At 38.1% G+C, this 19,231-nt stretch overlaps 1 protein-coding gene across 4 annotated transcripts in view; it reads left to right on the top strand.

Annotated features, from left to right (window-relative positions):
• ASPH (aspartate beta-hydroxylase) overlaps window positions 1-19,231 on the top strand; it is a 146,757-nt gene that overhangs the window by 102,900 nt on the left and 24,626 nt on the right. For all 4 annotated transcript variants that reach the window (XM_075549709.1, XM_075549706.1, XM_075549710.1 and 1 more), the window contains 5 exons: window positions 4,568-4,718; window positions 5,851-5,987; window positions 8,575-8,673; window positions 10,119-10,208; window positions 14,786-14,923. In XM_075549709.1, the coding sequence (XP_075405824.1) occupies window positions 4,568-4,718; window positions 5,851-5,987; window positions 8,575-8,673; window positions 10,119-10,208; window positions 14,786-14,923 (615 nt within the window). The remainder of the gene's footprint in view (window positions 1-4,567; window positions 4,719-5,850; window positions 5,988-8,574; window positions 8,674-10,118; window positions 10,209-14,785; window positions 14,924-19,231) is intronic.

Genomic DNA, 19,231 nt, shown 5'->3' with positions numbered 1-19,231 from the left:
CACATTTTACCCTTTCCCTTGTAATTTCTTTACAAAATCTATTTCTCATTTATATGTATTGATAAAACAAAAGAAAAACTTTTGAAAAACAAGATAATTGCTTTTGTTTTCTGCTAAATTTAGTAATGTTTCACATATGCACACACATCTGATTTCTCTCTTCCTTTGAAAATAAAGATGAACACTTGTCAGAGAATTCCTGTCACATGGGGACATGGGCGAGGGGACTGGCATGGCAGGGACAGGGCTCACGGAGAAGGTCCTCTTGCAGTAAAGCACCAAAACCCTTTCGAAATAATTATACACCTAGAAAATAAGTATAAGAAGTTTAAAATAAGTATATCTTTTAGCAAAATAATGTATTCTGTAAAGTAAAGAAAATAGAATAAACCTTATATCTCGTAAGAGTTTGTTACTGCAGGTAATGTGATTGAAAGTGATAAGGCAGATGGCACTTATGAAAAGCCTCTCGAGGGAGGTGACACCTGGCCTGAGAATTGCAATAATTGAGCAGGGGGGTCATCAGGTGGAGGAAAAGGCAAGCATCAGTTGTGCTTTGGTGCAGTGATGAGATTCGGGGTGTAAAGAGCTTCACAGAAAGAAGGAGGAAGGGTAAAGGGGCTTTCCTTTATCCCCAGTGTCCCAAGAAGCCACTGCAGAGTTTTATGCTCGGAAGAAACCTTTTTAGTTGTGTAAAAAGATTTCTGTGGATGCTGGGTGAGAACAGATTGTGGCAGCGGGAGTAACAGGAAGTCATTGCCAGCGTTCATGAGCGATGAGGGTAGCATGAAGTGGGGTTATGGTGTCGGAGATGGAGAGAAATGGAAGGACTTGGTGGGTTTGATGTAAGGGCACAAGAAAGAAAAGAAACAAGAATGATTCTGAGAGTTTGAGGGTGTGATCAATGAAGGAGTAGGTGTGACATTTGCTAACCAGGGAGCCTGGGAGAGGAGCAGGTTTGAGGAGGTGTGAAAAACTCAAAACTACTCATTGTCTGAGTTTGTGATATTTATTCTACATACAAATGAAAATGTCACAGAGACTATTGGACTTTTAGAGTCTGGATCTCAGAGTAAAAGTCAAGATTGGATCTACCTGTGTGTCAGGCAATCAAGTTCTTATGGAGCTACCACCTTGTCAACGAACTTGTCAGCTCTCCTGGACACAATAAATACCGAAAGTCCTCACAGCTAGGGAGAGGCTGGCCACGTAGATTTGGAAGGAGGACCTTGCAGGCACTAGCACGTCTACGGATGAAGCGAGAATGCTTTGCGCTGACTGTAAGGCAGCAGCTGCTCAACAGCCAGATGCTCAGATTCTTCCTTTCTGTCCAATAGAGTCATAATTATTTTATTTACTCAAATATAATGAATTTATTTTCAGAAAAGTTAATGAAATAGTGAGAACAACTCACAAAATTTAATGGAATTTAAAAAATATATATTACTTGTTGAAGACATAAAAATTCTCATGGCCACAGTTAGAATCAGTATGATGTAGATAAGTTTACTTTGAAATATGAGAGTTGAATAAATATAAATAGATGCTTCCACAAAAAAATGCCAATTGATTTTCATTATCTATGATTAAGACCAGACTTAGGAGGCAGTAACTATATACTTTTGTAAATTAATATAGTAATCCTCCAAACTTACTAAATTATATTACTATTAAGCAGAGTGGTTAGGTTTGTTACCAAAGGGTCATCCCTATTCAAATAAGTGATATATTTTGTCACTAGTATTAGTAATCATCTCATGAAGAAGTGCATACTAACTATATAGAAAAATGTATGCAAATACAAATCCTGTTGTACCAAAAATGTCTTCTCCTTTGGCATTTTTATTTATATTATTTATCCTAAATAAATTAACTGTTTTTGAAATAATGATTGCTATAATTAATATGCTTGTTTAATAATGGAAACTTAAAATGTTGGTCTCAGGAAATATTTTTCTCTCTAAGCTGTAATGCTATAAGGTGACAGTGATATTAGCAGTAAATATTAGATATATGTCAAGTGGCATTCATTTCTACCTGGCTGACGCCTTCACTTTCCTCTTGCTGGGCCTTTTTTGAATCCCTGACCTTTGCATGCAGTTTCTACCTTTAAATACTGTCTATATGTTGGAAAGTTCCCAGATGTGTAGTCCTATATCTGACCTTGCTGTGAAATCCACTTACAAGTGCAAATTCCTGTGCAATGTTTCCATTTGGATATCTTCTGATTAGAACAGACACCCCTCCCTGACACTCTCCATCCCCCCACCCCCAATCAACTACTGCTATAAAGTTGATTCCAATTCACAGGAATGTATAGGACAGAGTAGAACTATTCCATGGGATTTCCTAGACTGTACATCTTTAAAGGAATAGACAGCCTCATCTTTCTCCTATGGGGCAGCTGGTGGATTTGAATTGCCAACCGTGTAGTTTAGCAGTGCAGTGCTTAACCCACCGTACCACCAGGGATCCTTTGGATATCTGATGGGCATTTGAATAAAATATGTTTTGAGCAGAGTGCTTAAATGCATACCCTGTAAACCTGACATGACAGTTAAACATCCCACTAATAACGGAAAGGTTGGCAGTAAGAACACAACCACTGGCTCCCTGGGCAAAAAGACCTGGAGATCTGTTCCTGGAGGGTACATTCTAGAAAACCCTACAACACAGCTGTGTCATATAATGCTAACATGAGGCCAAATGGATTCAGTAGCACCTAACAACAATAGCAACACTGTTCTGTCCTGTCTTCCCATTCTCTGTGAGTGACAGTTCCTTCTTCTCATCACTAAAGACAAAATCCTTAAATTTAACTCTGACTTCTCTCCCTTTCTCTCATTCCCTACATTCTCTCTCTCAACAAATCTATTAGCTGGGACCTTCCTAGCATGTCTATAATTCAACCACTTTTACCACATCCTTTGCTACCACCCTAGTCGGAAGATCATAACCTCATACCCAGATTCCTTCCAGAACGTCCTAACTGATCTGCCCGATTCCACCCCTAACCCAATTTATTCTGTCAGTGTAGTCTCTGTGACAAGCCTCTCCTTCCATCCCATGTAGAGTTAGTGCCAAAGAATTTACAGTAATTTGTTGTTGTTGTATTCTTAGCTGTTGTTCGCTGATGTCATGTTAATCCCATGCACAATGGAAGAAAATCCTGCGTCATCCCCATACTTGATTGCTGACAGGACTCTTGAGAGCCATAGGCTTTTCAGTGACTAGTTTTCAGAAGTAGATTACCAGATCTCCTTTTATGGCTCTTCAGTGACTAGTTTTCAGAAGTAGATTACCAGATCTCCTTCTGAAGTTGATCTGAAGGTTTTTTCTACTTGTCTCAGTCTAGAGGCTGTGCTAAAAACCCGTTCAGTTTCACGGCAACATTCAAGCCTCCAATTATAATGTCATGTGTAAGGTACATTAGCTACAATTCCAAATCAAGTCTCCTGTATGGAAATCAAAACCCCTGCCACCATCTCCTTTATGGAGGTCGAGAATTCTATCACTGAACCAACATTGACAATAACTTATCAGGCCCTGTGTTATCTGATGTCCCCACTCTCCTCTTACCCCTCCATTCACGGTATTGACCTCTGCTCTTCACTCATTCTTCAGAGCGGTTCCTCTTATTGCTCTTCATCTGAGATGCTTTTCCTCAAAATACCCTCTTGCCTTATGCTCTCACATCTCTCAGGTCCTCTCGATTTTCCTAATGAAACTAGTAGTGTTGTTACCCACACCCTCCAGCACTGCTAGACCTGCGTTATTTTTATCCACGGCACATGTGATTTTCAAACGCAAGCTATCTTTATTGGTATGTTGTCTTTTCCTCCACTCCAGCATGTTAGGAAATACGTTGTCTTCCACATGCCTTGAACGGTGTCTGACAGGGAATGCTACAGCAAACGGTTGAGTGGATGATTGAACAAAGTATCACTAGCTGTGCACTAGAGTCCTAGCTACATGTAGGCAATCATGCTCTCTTCCAAATGACCATAATAAAGCCACCACCACAATAAGCAGGTAACAAGATAATGCTTTCCCAGTGGATTTTAAGTTACATTCCAGTGCATATAATTTAGCCCATTGCGTGTGCAATAGCATTGTGAAGAAATTTGAAATATTGTGAGAATTACCAAAATATGATAAATGGAACACAGGCTTTCGGAAAAAGGCACTGGTAGACTTGTTCTACGTAGGGTTGCCACAACCTTTAATTGGTATTTTAAAAACCCCACAATCTATGTGCAAATTGCAATAAAACAAAGCATGCTTGTAATGTGAATATAAAATATGATATAAATCTGCAAGACCATTAGCATGTTATTCTTTTACGATGTTTTTTCCCATCTGTAACTTAGTAGCAATTTTTTCTTCATATTATTAAAATAATGTGTTTTATTTTGGTGTTTTTCTTTTATCTCTTAATAAGAGAAAAACATGAATGGTTCTTTTGATTGACTTTGAGAGTATGTTCAAAGCCAACCTGTTAGAGTACTGGAGTAATTACAAACGTCGCTAGTCAGGTGACATGTACTCAGTGTGAGATTTCCTTCAGTGTGAAGATGATTTAGCTGAGAAGAGGAGGAGCAATGAATTGCTACAGGGGGCCATTGAGACCTACCTGGAGGTGGCCAGCCTGCCTGATGTCCCCGCAGACTTAGTGAAGTTAACTCTGAAGCGGCGGTCAGACAGACAACAATTTCTAGGTAAGGAGGACTAAGGGTTCATTCAGCAGGATATTCCATGATTTATCTTGCAGACGCCAAGATAATTTATACTTTTAGAGTTAAGTTGCATAGGATGAACCTGACTTGTATAACTAAATCATTTGGTAAATTTTGGTGTCATTGTGGAGTAGGCTAACCACAAGGTCAGCAGTTTTAAACCCACCTGGTGCTCCTTGGGTGAAAAATGAAACTGTCCGCTCCCATAAAGGTGTATAATGTCAGAAACCCTACAAGAGTAGGAACTGACTAAAGGTGGGGGCATAGTGGTGTTATTTTGGGGTGTTGTACTGACCATCTCTAAAATGAAACAGCACCTTGAACCTGCATCATTACAAAGAGCTAGATTAGGTTGTCACCTTTCCTCTTACAGGTGAGGAAAGTGAGGTGCTAAGAAGTTAGATCGTCTGCCTAAGGAACTATGGCTAATCTAGGGATAGGTCTGTATTGAAAACCTGGGCCTTAATGAATGGAAGTTGAAATTACCAGTGAAAAGAATGTTAGGAGCTACAGACACTGTAAACAGTTTGCCTGTGAGATTTCATTTCATGCCAAGAAAGATGTTGGAGGAAAGCTAACCACAAGCTAAACTTACAAAGGTTTGCAGAGTAGCTTGGAGCATCTTCTCTGACCCACATGTCCAGGCCAGGGCCACGTGAGCGAGTTACAGTCATTGGAGGCTCATGTCAGCAGCTGAACGCCTGCGTGTCTCAGTGCCCTTTCAACTTTGCATGATGCTAGACCCTGTGTTAGATACTAAAATTTTCCTCTATCATCAGTTTAAACACGAGATACCATAAAACAAGAATCAATATATTTATAAGTAATTGGTAACCAAGTTTCCAAAGAAGAAATTTAACATAAAAATGTAAATGTTGACAAATACAAAAAATGAAAATGTCTTTAAAATGTTTATGATTATTATATTTGGTATTTCTTTAAGTAGAAATCAATACCATTGTAACTGTAATTAAATCCTAATTCCTCATTATTATATGAAGTCAGGTTTAAGCTGGTCTTCAGGCCGGTTGAAACCTTTCCTGGTCTGTGTTTGCTAAAGTATACAGTCTGTGTTTATTTCCAATGGCTTCTTTTCTTGTTTCCACCAAATCAGGTCACATGAAAGGTTCCCTGATGACCCTACAGAGATTAGTTCAATTATTTCCTAATGATACTTCTGTAAAGAATGACCTTGGAGTGGGATACCTCTTGATCGGAGATAATCACAGTGCCAAGAAAGTTTACGAAGAGGTAAACAGTGATTTCATATTAACCAAGACATGATTTTGAATATTAAGTTCTAATTTTATTTATCAATTACATTAAGTATACCCAAACTCTCATTCTGTTTATTTTAAATGAAGTTAAACACCAAGTAAGTGTTTTTATAGTTGACATAATGTCAGTTTTTCTTATCAAGGGTTTCTTTTTCCTCTTTGTTCAGAAACGGATTTCATTTGAGTTGTTACGTGCTGTGGGGTTGATGCCAACTCATAGTGCCCTGTACGACGAAGTGTAGGTGTCCTGTCGACTTTCCTAAGCTGTAATCTTTACAAAAGCGTATCACACGCTCTTTCTCCCTCATGGCTGGTGTCCATTGTTGTGTTGCACTTCCCTGTGACACTAGCATTGTCTTTGTGCGAATCTGCCTCCCTGACTTAGCTCCCTAGAAAATATAACTTCTTCATATTTATTTGTCTGTGATCTTGAAGCATCCTGCTAGGAGCATCCATATTCTACAGTATCCACTAAATGGCTAGATTGAGTAATCAGTGGAGACGATGGTTGTGTACCTGCCATCAGTCGGGATGTCCTCTGTGTGGTTTTGGCCTTTGTAAGGGCCACTTCATAGCAACCGCAGCAGGAACATGGTCGAGCCGAATCCAGTTTAATTCCCAAGGGATTGTTGCTGTTGTTCAGCTGCTGCAGACTAGCTTAGTAATGATTGTCATGGAAAGCATGAACCAAAAGCAGGTCATGCTTTAGAGATCCAGATTTGGAGATACTCCCGATGTACATCTAGTACTCATTTATTGCAGATCTGTCGAGCACCTGCTACTTGCTCGATGTTGTTCTGGGGACTGGGGATCAACTGTGAGCAAAACAGACACAATCCTCATAGGATATTAGAGAGAGAGAGAGAGAGAGAGAGAGAGAGAGAGAGAGAGAGAGAAACAGCACCATATTGTGATCAGTGCTGAGTCCAGAAAAAAGAAGAGACTGGCAATTGTTGGGAGTCAGGAAGTCTGTGTTGCATCAGGTGTTGAGAGCAGGCTTCATTGACCAAGGAGTTTGTTGGGGTGAGGGACCGAACCGTTTGGATGTATGGGAAGGAGAGTATAAAGCAAAGAGGTTCAAAAGTGCCATGGTGTGCGTGACTTTGGCTTGCTGGGGCCTGGAGGAATCTAGGTATGTTTAGCAGGAGGTAAGGAGGCCAACAGAGTGAAGCCAGTAGTTTAACCCAGGCCTTGGAGGTCTTTCCAAGGACCTTAGCTCCCACTACGAGTGAAATGGATCCTTGCGGTGCTGTGAATAGTCCTCCTTTTAAAGCTTCCCATGATCCCTTGCCCTAAATCCCTAGTAACCACTAATATACTTCTTCCCATGCATATTTACCTATTTTAGATATTTCATGTAAGTGGGATCTTACTTGTCCTTATATGTCTGACTTATCTCACTCAGCATAACATTTTCAGTGAAACCATGGTGGCAAAGTAGGTTAAGCATTGGGCTGCTAACTGAAAGGTAAGCTGTTCAAATCCACCAGCTGCTCTAGAAGAGAAAGTTAAGCTGTCTGCTTTCATAAGGAGTTACATCCTCTAAAACCCAAAGAATAGTTCTACGTTGTCCTATAGGGTCGCTGTGAATTGGAATAAGCTAGACCATGGTGAGATTTTGATTTTGTTTTGCTGCAGTGTCAAGGTTCATCCATGCCAGAGCCGCCCCTGGGATTGGATTTCTCTTTCTAGCTTACTGCTCCATTGTGCATAGATTCCACTTGTTTATCCGTGTAAGCTGCTGAAGGACACCTAGGTGGTTTTCTGTTTAACTTTTTGAGGAACTGTGTTTCACAGAGGTGAAACCATTTTAAATTTCCACTAGCAACAAAACAGAATTCCAGCTTCTCTCCATTCTTGCCAAAAAACCCAACAACAACAAGAAAACAAACTCACTGCCGTCCAGTTGATGCTCACTCTTAGGGAGCCTGTGTGACAGGGGAGAACTGCCCTGTGAGTGTCCAAGACTATCCCTCTTATGGGAGTAGAAAGCCCTGTCTTTCCACCAATGAGCTGCTGGTGGTTTCAAACTGCTGACCTTTCAGTAAGTGGCCCAAGGCATAACCACACAATATTAAATTTGCTAAAACAGTCTGGCGATTCAAGGAATTTTAATTGAATGAATGAGTAGTAGTATATTATGAATGCAAATAAAATGGTAATATTAATTAGGGAAATATATAAAGCCCTCTATAATAACCACTCAGAACTGTGTTCAAGTATGGCACATTTACAGCAGTTTTCTCTGAACAGTAAAAACAATATTGAAGTCATATTGATTGACAGATGTTTTTCTGATTTGCATTGTTAATATAATGCTTTGAAGATTTTTTTTCCCTGTTCATGTCTTCATTCTTGAATAAATGTTTAAATGTGAATTGAGGGAAAATTGGATCATTGGTGCGTAGTATTATTGTAATGAAACAAAACACTAGTATTTTAAGGTCCAACATCATATTCCAGTCCAAGAACAGTAAAGCTCCTCAAAATTCATTTCAGCAGTAATTTGTAGACTTTTTTAGTTAGACGCAGTGGTACCTTTTGGTTTTCTTTGCATTTAGGTTCTGAATATGACGCCTAATGATGGCTTTGCTAAAGTGCATTACGGCTTCATCCTGAAGGCACAGAACAAGATTGCTGAGAGCATTCCCTTCTTAAAGGTACCTGTCATTGGTTTCGCCTTTTCCGTCTTCTGCTTCCTCTGACCGATCGGATACCCTGGAACATGCACTGTGGACTGACTGGCATACACTACGGGGTCTTTTCATCATGCACAGGGCACACCCTTTGACCACGATATCTATCTGCAGTCAGGATCCCACGCTGCCCTGTAATGAAGAGTGTCAGGTGCAGAAATGCCAATCATATGAGAAGAGACTATTTGGAAGAGATTGTATGAGGAAATGCCTAAAACTGCAGTAGTTTTAAATTTTCTCTTGTTACATAGAGAGCAGATTCAGTGATACAATACTTAACGTCTGGACAATGCATTAAACATCCCCTTTATAAATGACAGAGGGCTCGACTCGAAATTGAGCAGGAATCATGGCTACTCATGTAAAGTGCGATGACAGCGCAGGTGCACACGTCAATCCCAGAAAAGCTTCATAGCTCAAGGTGTCCAAATTAAAATGTGCTATTTTTTTCTCACATATCCAATTGAATACTTAACAACTGGTAATATTTTAGTTAACCAAGGGTTGTCAAATAGGACTTTTTGTGATAATGGAAACTTTATTTGCACCATCCAATATGACAGCCTAATAGAGCACTTAGTTAACGTAGGAGGACATTTGAATAATAGTCATGAACTGTGAACACAGCTTTCCTGCTGTACTGAGTGATGCTCCCCCTATTCCATAGTTTCCTTTCCAATGTTATTAAAGTAAAATGACAGTAAAACGAATGGACTTGTAATATGCCTCAAAGATGCATTTTTTAAGGAAGAATTCCTAAATATTTAAATACTTTTGACTTTTGCCTTTCTTTAGCTTTTCTAAATTTATTCTCTTGTTTTAACACATCTTTCTTCTCTTTATAAAACTTTAAATCTTAGCTAAGTGTAGTTAAATCTTTACTGATGGGCTTTATTTAATAATTATTTCTAAAGATTCAAATTGGGTTAATTCTTCCATTAAAGATTTTTCATAAAAGTGAGGACATGTATTTTGAACCGAGAGAAATATGACTTACGACTAGGTCTCCTTTCAAATGTCTTATGGGACATTAAATATTTTGATTCAGGAATAAAAGCCTCTAGATGACATATGATCAGATGTAGAGAAAAAAATTAATTTGACAGAAACCTGGCCAAAGAATTTTTGTAGTGCTGAAATATGATTGCTTCCACAGGAAAATTGTTGCATTAACTTTGTGAGCTATTCCACTAGTCATTAATCAGAAATATATGGGTAAATTTGACTTGTGGTTTTTAATTTGAAATGTTGACCAATTGCGCAACTTCTTGATAACTGTTTTTCTGGTTCTTGGCTTTTCATTTATCATTTAAAGAATAAGATGAATTAAGTCTAGTATTTACTTTTTTCACAAATCCTCAAACAGCCTTTTCCTTTTCATGAATTTTCCTTTTTAAACCCTCCTACAGGAAGGCATCGAATCTGGCGATCCTGGCACTGACGATGGGCGATTTTATTTCCACCTTGGGGATGCCATGCAGAGAGTTGGGGACAAAGAGGTAACTAATTTCTGAAATTATTTTTCTTTCTTACAGAGGATAAAATGAGAACAATATATTTCTAGGATAAAGATACCACTGAAAAGTATTTTTAAAATAAATACTTGAAGGTGATGACTTAAACTCTTTCACTGTGTAAGCATAATCATAAAAAATAGTTTTATTAAAAAATAGTTTTATTTGGTTTCACAATGTCCTTTTAAAGAAAGTACCTGAGTAATTACAAGGTCAGCCTTAAAATCAGCGTGTATACGCATGACTGCACGCACACGTGTGTGTAGATGTTACTCTGAAGCAGTATTTCTGAAACTATGAAATGAAGATATGTCTATGAAATTGTTTAAATCTTAATATTTTAACAATTTGCCTAGATTCTCTTATTTGGAATGTCAAAAATATTTTTAGAATTCATTATATATTCAACTGATAGTATGTAGACTGTGTCTAATGGTTTATTAGGTAATTGCCTTCTGAAATATTTAATACTAAGTTCAAAATGAGCACTTCTTGCTGTAATTTGGTAAGTATTGACACAAAAAACATAGCTGGAACTGGCTCTATGGTTTCTTTTGGCTTTTGTTCTGGTATAATAAAAACCGGTTTCTTAAGTATTTAGAGTCTATTATTAATCATGGCACCCTTTACCATCAATGTCTAAAATGTTTCAAGATCGAAAACTTTTCAAAACTCTTTTTGGCAGCAGAGTTCCCCACCCCTGTAATGCTCTATTGTCAGTAGATGAAGGGGTATATTGTTTGTACATCGAATCTTTGCAAACATCATATAAACATAAAGTTACATAGAGGTAAGAAAGTGACTTCTAAGGGTACCACAGTTTCAGGTTTCTAAAATTAATAAGAACATGGAACCATTTTGACAAGGGTTCAGGATGCAACTAGAGACATAAATAACTGACATTTTTAATACATTTTAATTTATTTTTGTGTATACATTTTATCTTTTGCCTTCTAGCTCACCAGTCATCTGAAATAGCATTAGACATCAAGAGCGAATAGAAAGAAGGGCAAATACACACTGCTTAGAAATAATCTTGTGCCCGTTCATTCTGTTAAACTATAAATGACCCAATTACTTCTGTGAAGAAGAGATATGAGAATGATTTTTGCTACAGTATCTAACATTGGATAATGCTCATATCTGGTGTATGAATATAATTGTTACTAATTAATTGATCTGTGATAAATTTCAGAATCCAGGGCAAAGACAAATAAAAGAAGTGTATGATTGATTTCACATTAGATGGAAACAGTTCTTACTTCAAGGGTAAAGAATTCACTACTAAACACTTGTTAAAAAGTCTTGGAATTGTCATCTGTGGGACGGTTCTGCAGGCTTAATTATTAGTAATATACAAGGAAACTCCCTGTTCTTGAATGTAGAGAGTTCACAAGGATTCATCCTGATAGGACATAGGACAAGAAGTCTGTGGTTTGGAAGTCGAAGTAATCGACCCTTCATCTTGCTGTGATGCTTGCAGAGCTCTGCTTCAGCTCCAAAGGAATGCCAGTGCTTCAGAAGCCACTGCCTTTGTGCCTCAAGGTTGATACCAATGCTGTTTTCCAGTAAGATGGTTTTAGAGGGCATTCAGTATGGACAGGGCAAGTTCTGTTTTAGTTGTGCCCAATGCAAGTGTAGCCTGCCACAGAAACAAGTCACTATTGTCTTCCTCGCCACACATTTTTCTTCCAGTTCCCCTCGCTCCTGGATGAGACTGTTAACTTTCCAGTAGCAAAATTTGGGTCACCTTTAGTTCCTCCTTTTTCTAAGAAGGCCCCTCCTTGCTCCCTTCAAGGCTGAAACATATTCTGGGTATTCAGCTTCCTTGTGCTTTTTACCTATACTTCACAAGTGTTTCATTCCAACCTTTGTTACCTTCAGCCTTCAGCATGGCCATAGTAGTCTACTCCTGCATCTTTCATTAGCCTTACTTTTGTGCAGTCCTCCGAGTGCCCAGTAATCCTTCAGTACAGAGGCAATGCAACCCTATCCAGGCAATGGCATTTACTACCTTTATCACCAGGCCTTGCTACACACCACACTCCAGGCAGAATGGACTCCAGTTGAGGCCACCTGAAACAAGCCTATTTCCCAGGCATATCCTGGGTGTTCCTAAGTGTATTTGTGGGTGAGAAAGACTGTGTGTGTGTGTGTGTGTGTGTGTGTATGTGTTAAAACTAGGGATGATAATAACAACATAGAAGACATTGATACATAAAACACACTAAAGATAAGCCTCTGCATGCTCATTGTCTATATTAAGTATTCCTGATTAGGGATATGAAAAGGGGAAATAATAAAGAATTTTTCAGAGGAGTCTAACATACTCATTAATTTTTCTAACAATTTTTCTTGTAAAGTGGTTTAGATTTAAAAGAGTAAAACAATATAGTGATTGCATTAGGTCCCTTCCATTGAATTAAATTACAGATTTCTGATAAACCACTTGTCAAGATTTTCTTCTTCTAAACTTAAATGGTAGTGGGGCAAAGCGTAAGGCCCCGTGGGATGCAATCATCCATACTTTCAGTCTCATGTAGACTTCAACCGTGGCTCAGACATTCCACTAGTGACTTGTCCAGACATGGACTATGGTAAATATTAAAGTGAAGAAAGGTTTTTAAATCATGAAGTCTTGATTTGTTGTTTTTCTATCATTTTTCCTCTCACTCCTAACAGTAATCTTATTCTTTAAAAAAAGACTGTCAGATTTTAAAAATTTCATCTGTTGTCATTATGATTGCTATTGATTATAACAACAGAATGAATAGAAAATAAAATATCATATCAAGATAGTGAAATACATTTCAAAGATAAAACAGTCATTTAAAAAATCAGAACATAATTTTCATTTCTTGATTTTATAGGATATTACTTTGCAGCTAAAACTTATATTTATTGCTGAGGAAACCTATAAGATTGATTAGTACATACATTCTTAATTTGGAATATTGCTGAAAAATAAGATTAAATAAGAAAATCACATCCAATGTATGTTTTCTTTACTTTAATGATAAAAGGAAGGCAAGTTCTAGTTGTGGATATTCAGCATTGTTGAACTTCAGTTTCACTTTTTGTAAAATAGATATATTTGAGACTATAGGAAAAATCAAATTATATATATATATATATATATATATATATGCAAGTAGCATTGCTATTGAATTTCATTTTTTATTAAAGGAACCTGGGGTATGAACTTTAAAGACTGAATTATTATTTACATATAATGTGCTTTGGGAGTTTTATAAGATCAATATTCAACTATTTTTATTGATCAAATCATGCATTTGAAATCGTTTTTCAAAATTAGATTAGACCTGTGGTAATGGAGAGGGGCACTACTAGGTGAGCCCTTAGGCAAGCCTTAGTTCTGGAAACGATACAACCAACAAGAGTGCCATGTGGGAGCGTGGCTCCGAGGACCACCGGAAGCAGCACACATGGCAGCACTCTGCACCAGTAGTCCCGGAAAGGCCAGTCCTCTGGACTCGAGCTGTATCATATTGCAGCTAGCCTAAAGCTACAAAGGGTATCCTGTATTGAAATTTAAAAAAAATATTTTTATTGGGGGCTCTTACATCTCATCCCAATTCATACATTCATCCATTGTGTCAAGCACATATGTACATATGTGGCCATCATAATTTTCTAAGAATTTTCTTTCTACTTGAGTCCTTGATATCAGCTCCTAATTCCCCCCCTCTCCCTGCCCTCCCTCCCTCATGAACCCTTGATAAGTTATGATTATTATTTTCATATCTTACATTGTCCTCTGTCGCCCTTTACCCGCCTTTCTGTTGTTTGTACCTCTGGGAGGGGGTTATATGTTGATCCTTGTGATCGATTCCCCCTTTTCTCCCCACCCCCCCTTTCCCTTATCCTCCTGGTATTTCTATTCTCATGAAAAAAAAATTAACAACATTTTCTTAGAAAATGTAATGTAGGCTATCACTGTACTTATTGCCAACTCAGAATATTTTCTTTCCTTCTACATAAGTTAGTGGATGACTTGTTCTCTGTCACCTTGGGGTAGGCCTTCTAAAATGCAGACTTGGAGTTGATGCACATGCCGAAAGAGAGCCCTCTCTGTGGGTCATTTCAATTCAATGTAAATATCTGTGAAGAAATCATTAAAATTAGAATCCCTTCTTTTTTTAAAACAGAAAATGTAAAATAGAATTTAAGAAATAAAAGCTAAATTATTAATATATTTCCCTTGGTGTCTTAAACCATTTATCCAGTTATTGACTGTGTCCTAAACATTATGGTAGACACTGTGGGAAAGACCGAAATAATTGAATCCTGTTCCCTGTATTCGGAGTTTAGTCTCAGAGTGAAAATATAATGTGCATATTTATGTACTAATAATCGATGGTAACTAGAAGCCCGATGGCATGGTAGATATATCCCATTAGAATAGAGTTAGCTACCTAAATGGCAAGACAGTATTTAAATGTATCAAGGGGGCACCTTACTGTTAGTGCTTATAATTTGAAATTTAGTAAAAATGCAGAATTTAGAGAATTGTTTGGAACTCACCCTCTTTTTCCCTTCAGGCATATAAGTGGTATGAACTTGGGCACAAGAGAGGACACTTTGCGTCTGTTTGGCAACGCTCCCTCTACAACGTGAAAGGATTGAAAGCTCAGCCATGGTGGACCGCAAAGGACACAGGCTACACAGAATTGGTGAAGGTGAGGGTTAACTCGCGGCTAGCCTCACGGCTCTTTCATGCTAATGTCAGAGAATGTTTATCAGGGTAAGGGATGCTAGACGGCATAACATTTCTTCCCAGTGAAATTTGCCAGAGAGATTTGAAAGAGAATCTCTTTATTCCATTAGGCAAAAGTATATTTCAGATGGAGAAGAAGATCATCAACAGAGAATAGAAGTTTTCCATCTCTTTTACCTGAAGATCCTTTACATGTTTAAAAATTTTGAAGAGTTCCAGGAAACATTTGTTTATGTGGGTTATATCTTTCAATATTTACTGTACTAGAAATTAAAACAGGAAAATATATTTATGAATTACCTTAAAAATGATATGCTTATATAATTAACTTATAAAATCTATATTATCAGAATTTTAGATGCAATAAAATGATTGGAATTATTTTATAACTTTACAAGTGTCTTTAATTTCTAGCTTTTTATAAACCCCCAACTACTACTTCACAGAATAACTTCTGGAAAACTCCGCTGTATACTTGTGTGAGAATAAAAGGGAAAGCAGCAAAAAATCCTTTGTATTGATAAGAAGTTGCTCTGGTCTTTCAACTACTCTGAAAGAGTCTAAGGAGCTTCCAGGTGTCCCTGAATCAGTCTTTGAGAATCACTGATCCTAAGGCTGTGGCACAAAAAACAAACCAAAAAACCACTCAAAGACATATATAAGTATTTTTAGAAAATGTTATGGCAGGTACATAGTAAAGAGACAAGGTGATTTTAATGACTTAAAAAATCAGAAACCTTTAAATTGGTAAATTCGCACTATAAGACTGTATAATGATTATGCTGGTCTAAATTACTTTTGCTTGGCTAAGTCCCTTCTTTTTAGACACATTAAGAAAATACGAAGTGAATTCATGTTTTTAGTAATACTTCAAAATATTGAAAATGTCATCTATTTTACAAATTATATTAGTTTTAACAGTTTGACCCGAGCATGTAGCTGTCTTTTATGAATTGTTTATAAAGGAAAGCGTATTCTGATTTTCAAATAAATTATTTCACATCTGATAGAGGAAGGGTTGGGGAAATAAGAGTGACAGTATTGATAATTCTATTATCTGCATATTGGTTATCTAGGAGTTTATTATAGTTTTTCTTTTCCTTGGGAAAATACTGAATAATACAGAAGCATCAAAAATAACGGAAAGAATTTGGCTAAATTAATGACACTATCAATAGAATTACCTTGTGCCCCGGAAGGATGATTGATAATGTTTCTAACATAAAATGACAGTGATGTCTTTAAGGTGACCAAAAACACATATAAATCATAGATATATGAATGGCTTGCGGGCTTCCACTTAATCCTAGCTCCAACCTAAGAACAGTTTGTTCTTATGACATGGCCCTGCTTGATGCTCACCCTCCTGAAGAGATTGCTGAAGATAAAGGCGCTATAGCAAACTGTGGTAAATAAACTAGATGGAGCCTGTGTCAGAAGCAGTAGCCTCTGGGATGTTAAAAGTTTGTCTGCCAACAAGCAGCTATATGAGTGAGATGTCAACCAGGTCAATGTGGAAGAAGCACACCAGCCTGTGTGGTGCAAGGACTGTAAATAATAAAATCCAGATCCAAAGGAGGGAATTTTATCAGAGCTTAAATTGTGAGCACCTGGTTTGTAGAAGGCTGTGGATGACAGTGGAAGCCCAAAATCTGTTTGCAGGCTCCACACATGGATTAAGTCTCCAGTGAGTCCCCTCTGAGGATCCCATAGTTGAGGGATGTGACTAGCCTTCTTATCAGACAGAGAGCCTTTTAAAGTTGATTATGGCAGACGGAGTCAGGTTAAAGTGCAATAGTTTATCATTTGATCTCCCTTTTGACCCATTTAAAGTTGGTTCAGCTTTTTATAAAAGGGAAAAAGTGAAGGGGGAATATATAGAGAAACTTAATCTATATTTGTACAGATTCCAAAGAAAGTTAACCCAACAGAATGCTGAAATTGTAGAACAGTGTGATTGACACATGAAAGTGAAATCTTGCTGACGCTCTTCAACAACAGTTACTGCAGTACATTGGCAGGCAGCTGCCAAAGAGGTTCAGGCCGGATTCAAAGGAAGACATGGAGGAAGGGATATCATTGCTGATGTTAGATGGATCTTGACTGAAAGCAGAGCATGCCAGAAAGATGTTTACTTGTGTTTCATTGACAATGTAAAGGCATTCGACTGGAAATTTCAGAAAAATTAATTCTTCGTATACAGAACTTCTACATGGATCAAGGAGCAGTTGTGCAAACAGAACAAGGGAATACACCATGGAAAGGTGGGTACCAGGGCTGTATCCTTTCAATGTAATTTTCCAATCTGTATGCTGAGCAAACAATCAGAGAAGCTGGATTAGATGAAGAAAGATGTGGCATCAGATTAGGGGAAGGCTTATTAACAACCTTCCCTAGACAATGATACAACCTTGCTGAAAGTGAGGACTTAAAATTGCTGATGAAGATCAAGGATTGAAACCTTCGGTCTGGATTGCAACTCAATAGAAAGAAAACAAAATTCCTGACAACTGGACCAATAGGTAACATCATGATAAGCTGAAAAAATATTCAAGTTGTCAAGGATTTTTTCTTCATTGGATCCACAATCCGTGTTCATAGTGGGAGCAGTCAAGAGCTTCAATGTCACATTATATTGAGTAAATCTGCTGCACAAGACCTCTTTCAAGTGTTGGAAAGCAAGGGTGTGACTTTGAGGGCTAACATTACACCTGGCTCAAGCCATGGTATTTTTAATCACTTCTTAAGCATGTGAAATTTGGACATTGATTAAAGGGAGCTGAGAAAGAATGAATGCATGACCAGACAAACAAAGAAATCTGTCCTGGAAGAAATACAGCTGGAATCCTTCTTAGAAGCAAAGACATTTTCAGGAGCTACCTGTCCCTGGAAAAGGACACCATGCTTGCTAAAGAAGAGAGACAGGAAAAAGAGAAGCCCTCAGTAAGATAGATTGACACAGTGGCTGCAGCAATGGGCTCAACTCTAAGAACAATTGTGACGAAGGCACAGGACCGGGCAGTGCTTCATTCTGCTGTGCACAGTGCTGCTATAAACCCAAACGGATTCAGTGGCACTTAACAACAGCAGCAGCAACGGCTCATGATCATGAACATCTTTTCATGTTATTGGCTGCTTGGATGTCCTCTGCTGTAAAGTCTCTTTTTATATCCTTTGCCAATTTTGTGATGTGCTATTTGCCTTTTTGTTCTTGAGTTGTTACAATGTTCTATAGATTTTAGAGATTAGACCCTTATTAGATAAAGCATTTCCTAAGACTCCCCACCCCTACTTGGTAGGTTGCCTATTTACTCTTTTAATAAAGTCTTTTGCTGAATAGATGTTTTTCATTGTAAGACCTCTCATTTGTCTTTCTTGCCCTCTACTAATATTTTTGTGGTAACGTTTATTATTCTATTATTACAAAGATTAGACCCACTATTTTTATTCCTATGTTGTTTTCCAGAGCTTTTTAACACGCTGATCTTTGATGCATTTTGAGTTAAGTTTTGCAGATGGTGTGAGGCATGGTCCTATTTCGTTTTTGTTCAAGTAGATAACCAGTTTTGCTAGCACCATTTATTAAACTGCTTTTGCCTCACTGAATTGTCTTTGACCTTGTTTTGGACTATCATTTATCCAGATGTGGTTAGGTTTTGGGAAGTCGAGGCCAACTCATAGTGACCCTTTGTACGAGCTAGCATTTCCCGGTCCTGCCCTCTCCCCGTCGTCATTGCTAGTTTTGAGCCTGTGCCGGCTGCTGTCCTTCTTTCTGGTTGAGAAGCTTCCTCCTTATTGCTGACTCTCTGCTCTACCAGACACGCTGTCCTTCCCGGGCCGGCGTCTCCTGGCAAGGAGCCCTGGCAATGTTGTGGCTGTGCATCGGGCTGCTAATTGTAAAGACAGCAGTTCTAAACTGCTCTCATGCCAGGTCTGCGTGAGAAAGACAAAGCTTTCTGATCTCAGGAATAGCCACAGTCTTGGAAACTCACAGGGGCAGTTTTACCTTGTCCTAAAGGGTCACTTTGAGGCAGAATTGACTCGATAGCAGTAAGTTTGGTTTTTTGGTGACTCTTGAAAACAAGTTCAAAATGTTAGATGAATTCCCTTCATCCTGGCTTTCAAGGAGCATTCTGGCTTTCAAAACAGATCTGTTTGTTCTACCGGAAATCATGGTACTCTAGTATTCATCCTCAGCACCGTAATTCCGTGGTCTTTCTTATTCTGTGTCCGCCTTTCACATTGCATACGGGGCCATAGAAAATACCAT

This window comes from Tenrec ecaudatus, chromosome 5, assembly GCF_050624435.1.
Source record: "Tenrec ecaudatus isolate mTenEca1 chromosome 5, mTenEca1.hap1, whole genome shotgun sequence".
Classification (NCBI taxonomy): domain Eukaryota; kingdom Metazoa; phylum Chordata; class Mammalia; order Afrosoricida; family Tenrecidae; genus Tenrec; species Tenrec ecaudatus.
The sequence above is the reverse complement of the archived record's forward strand: the minus strand, read 5'-3'. Positions and strand labels throughout refer to the sequence as shown.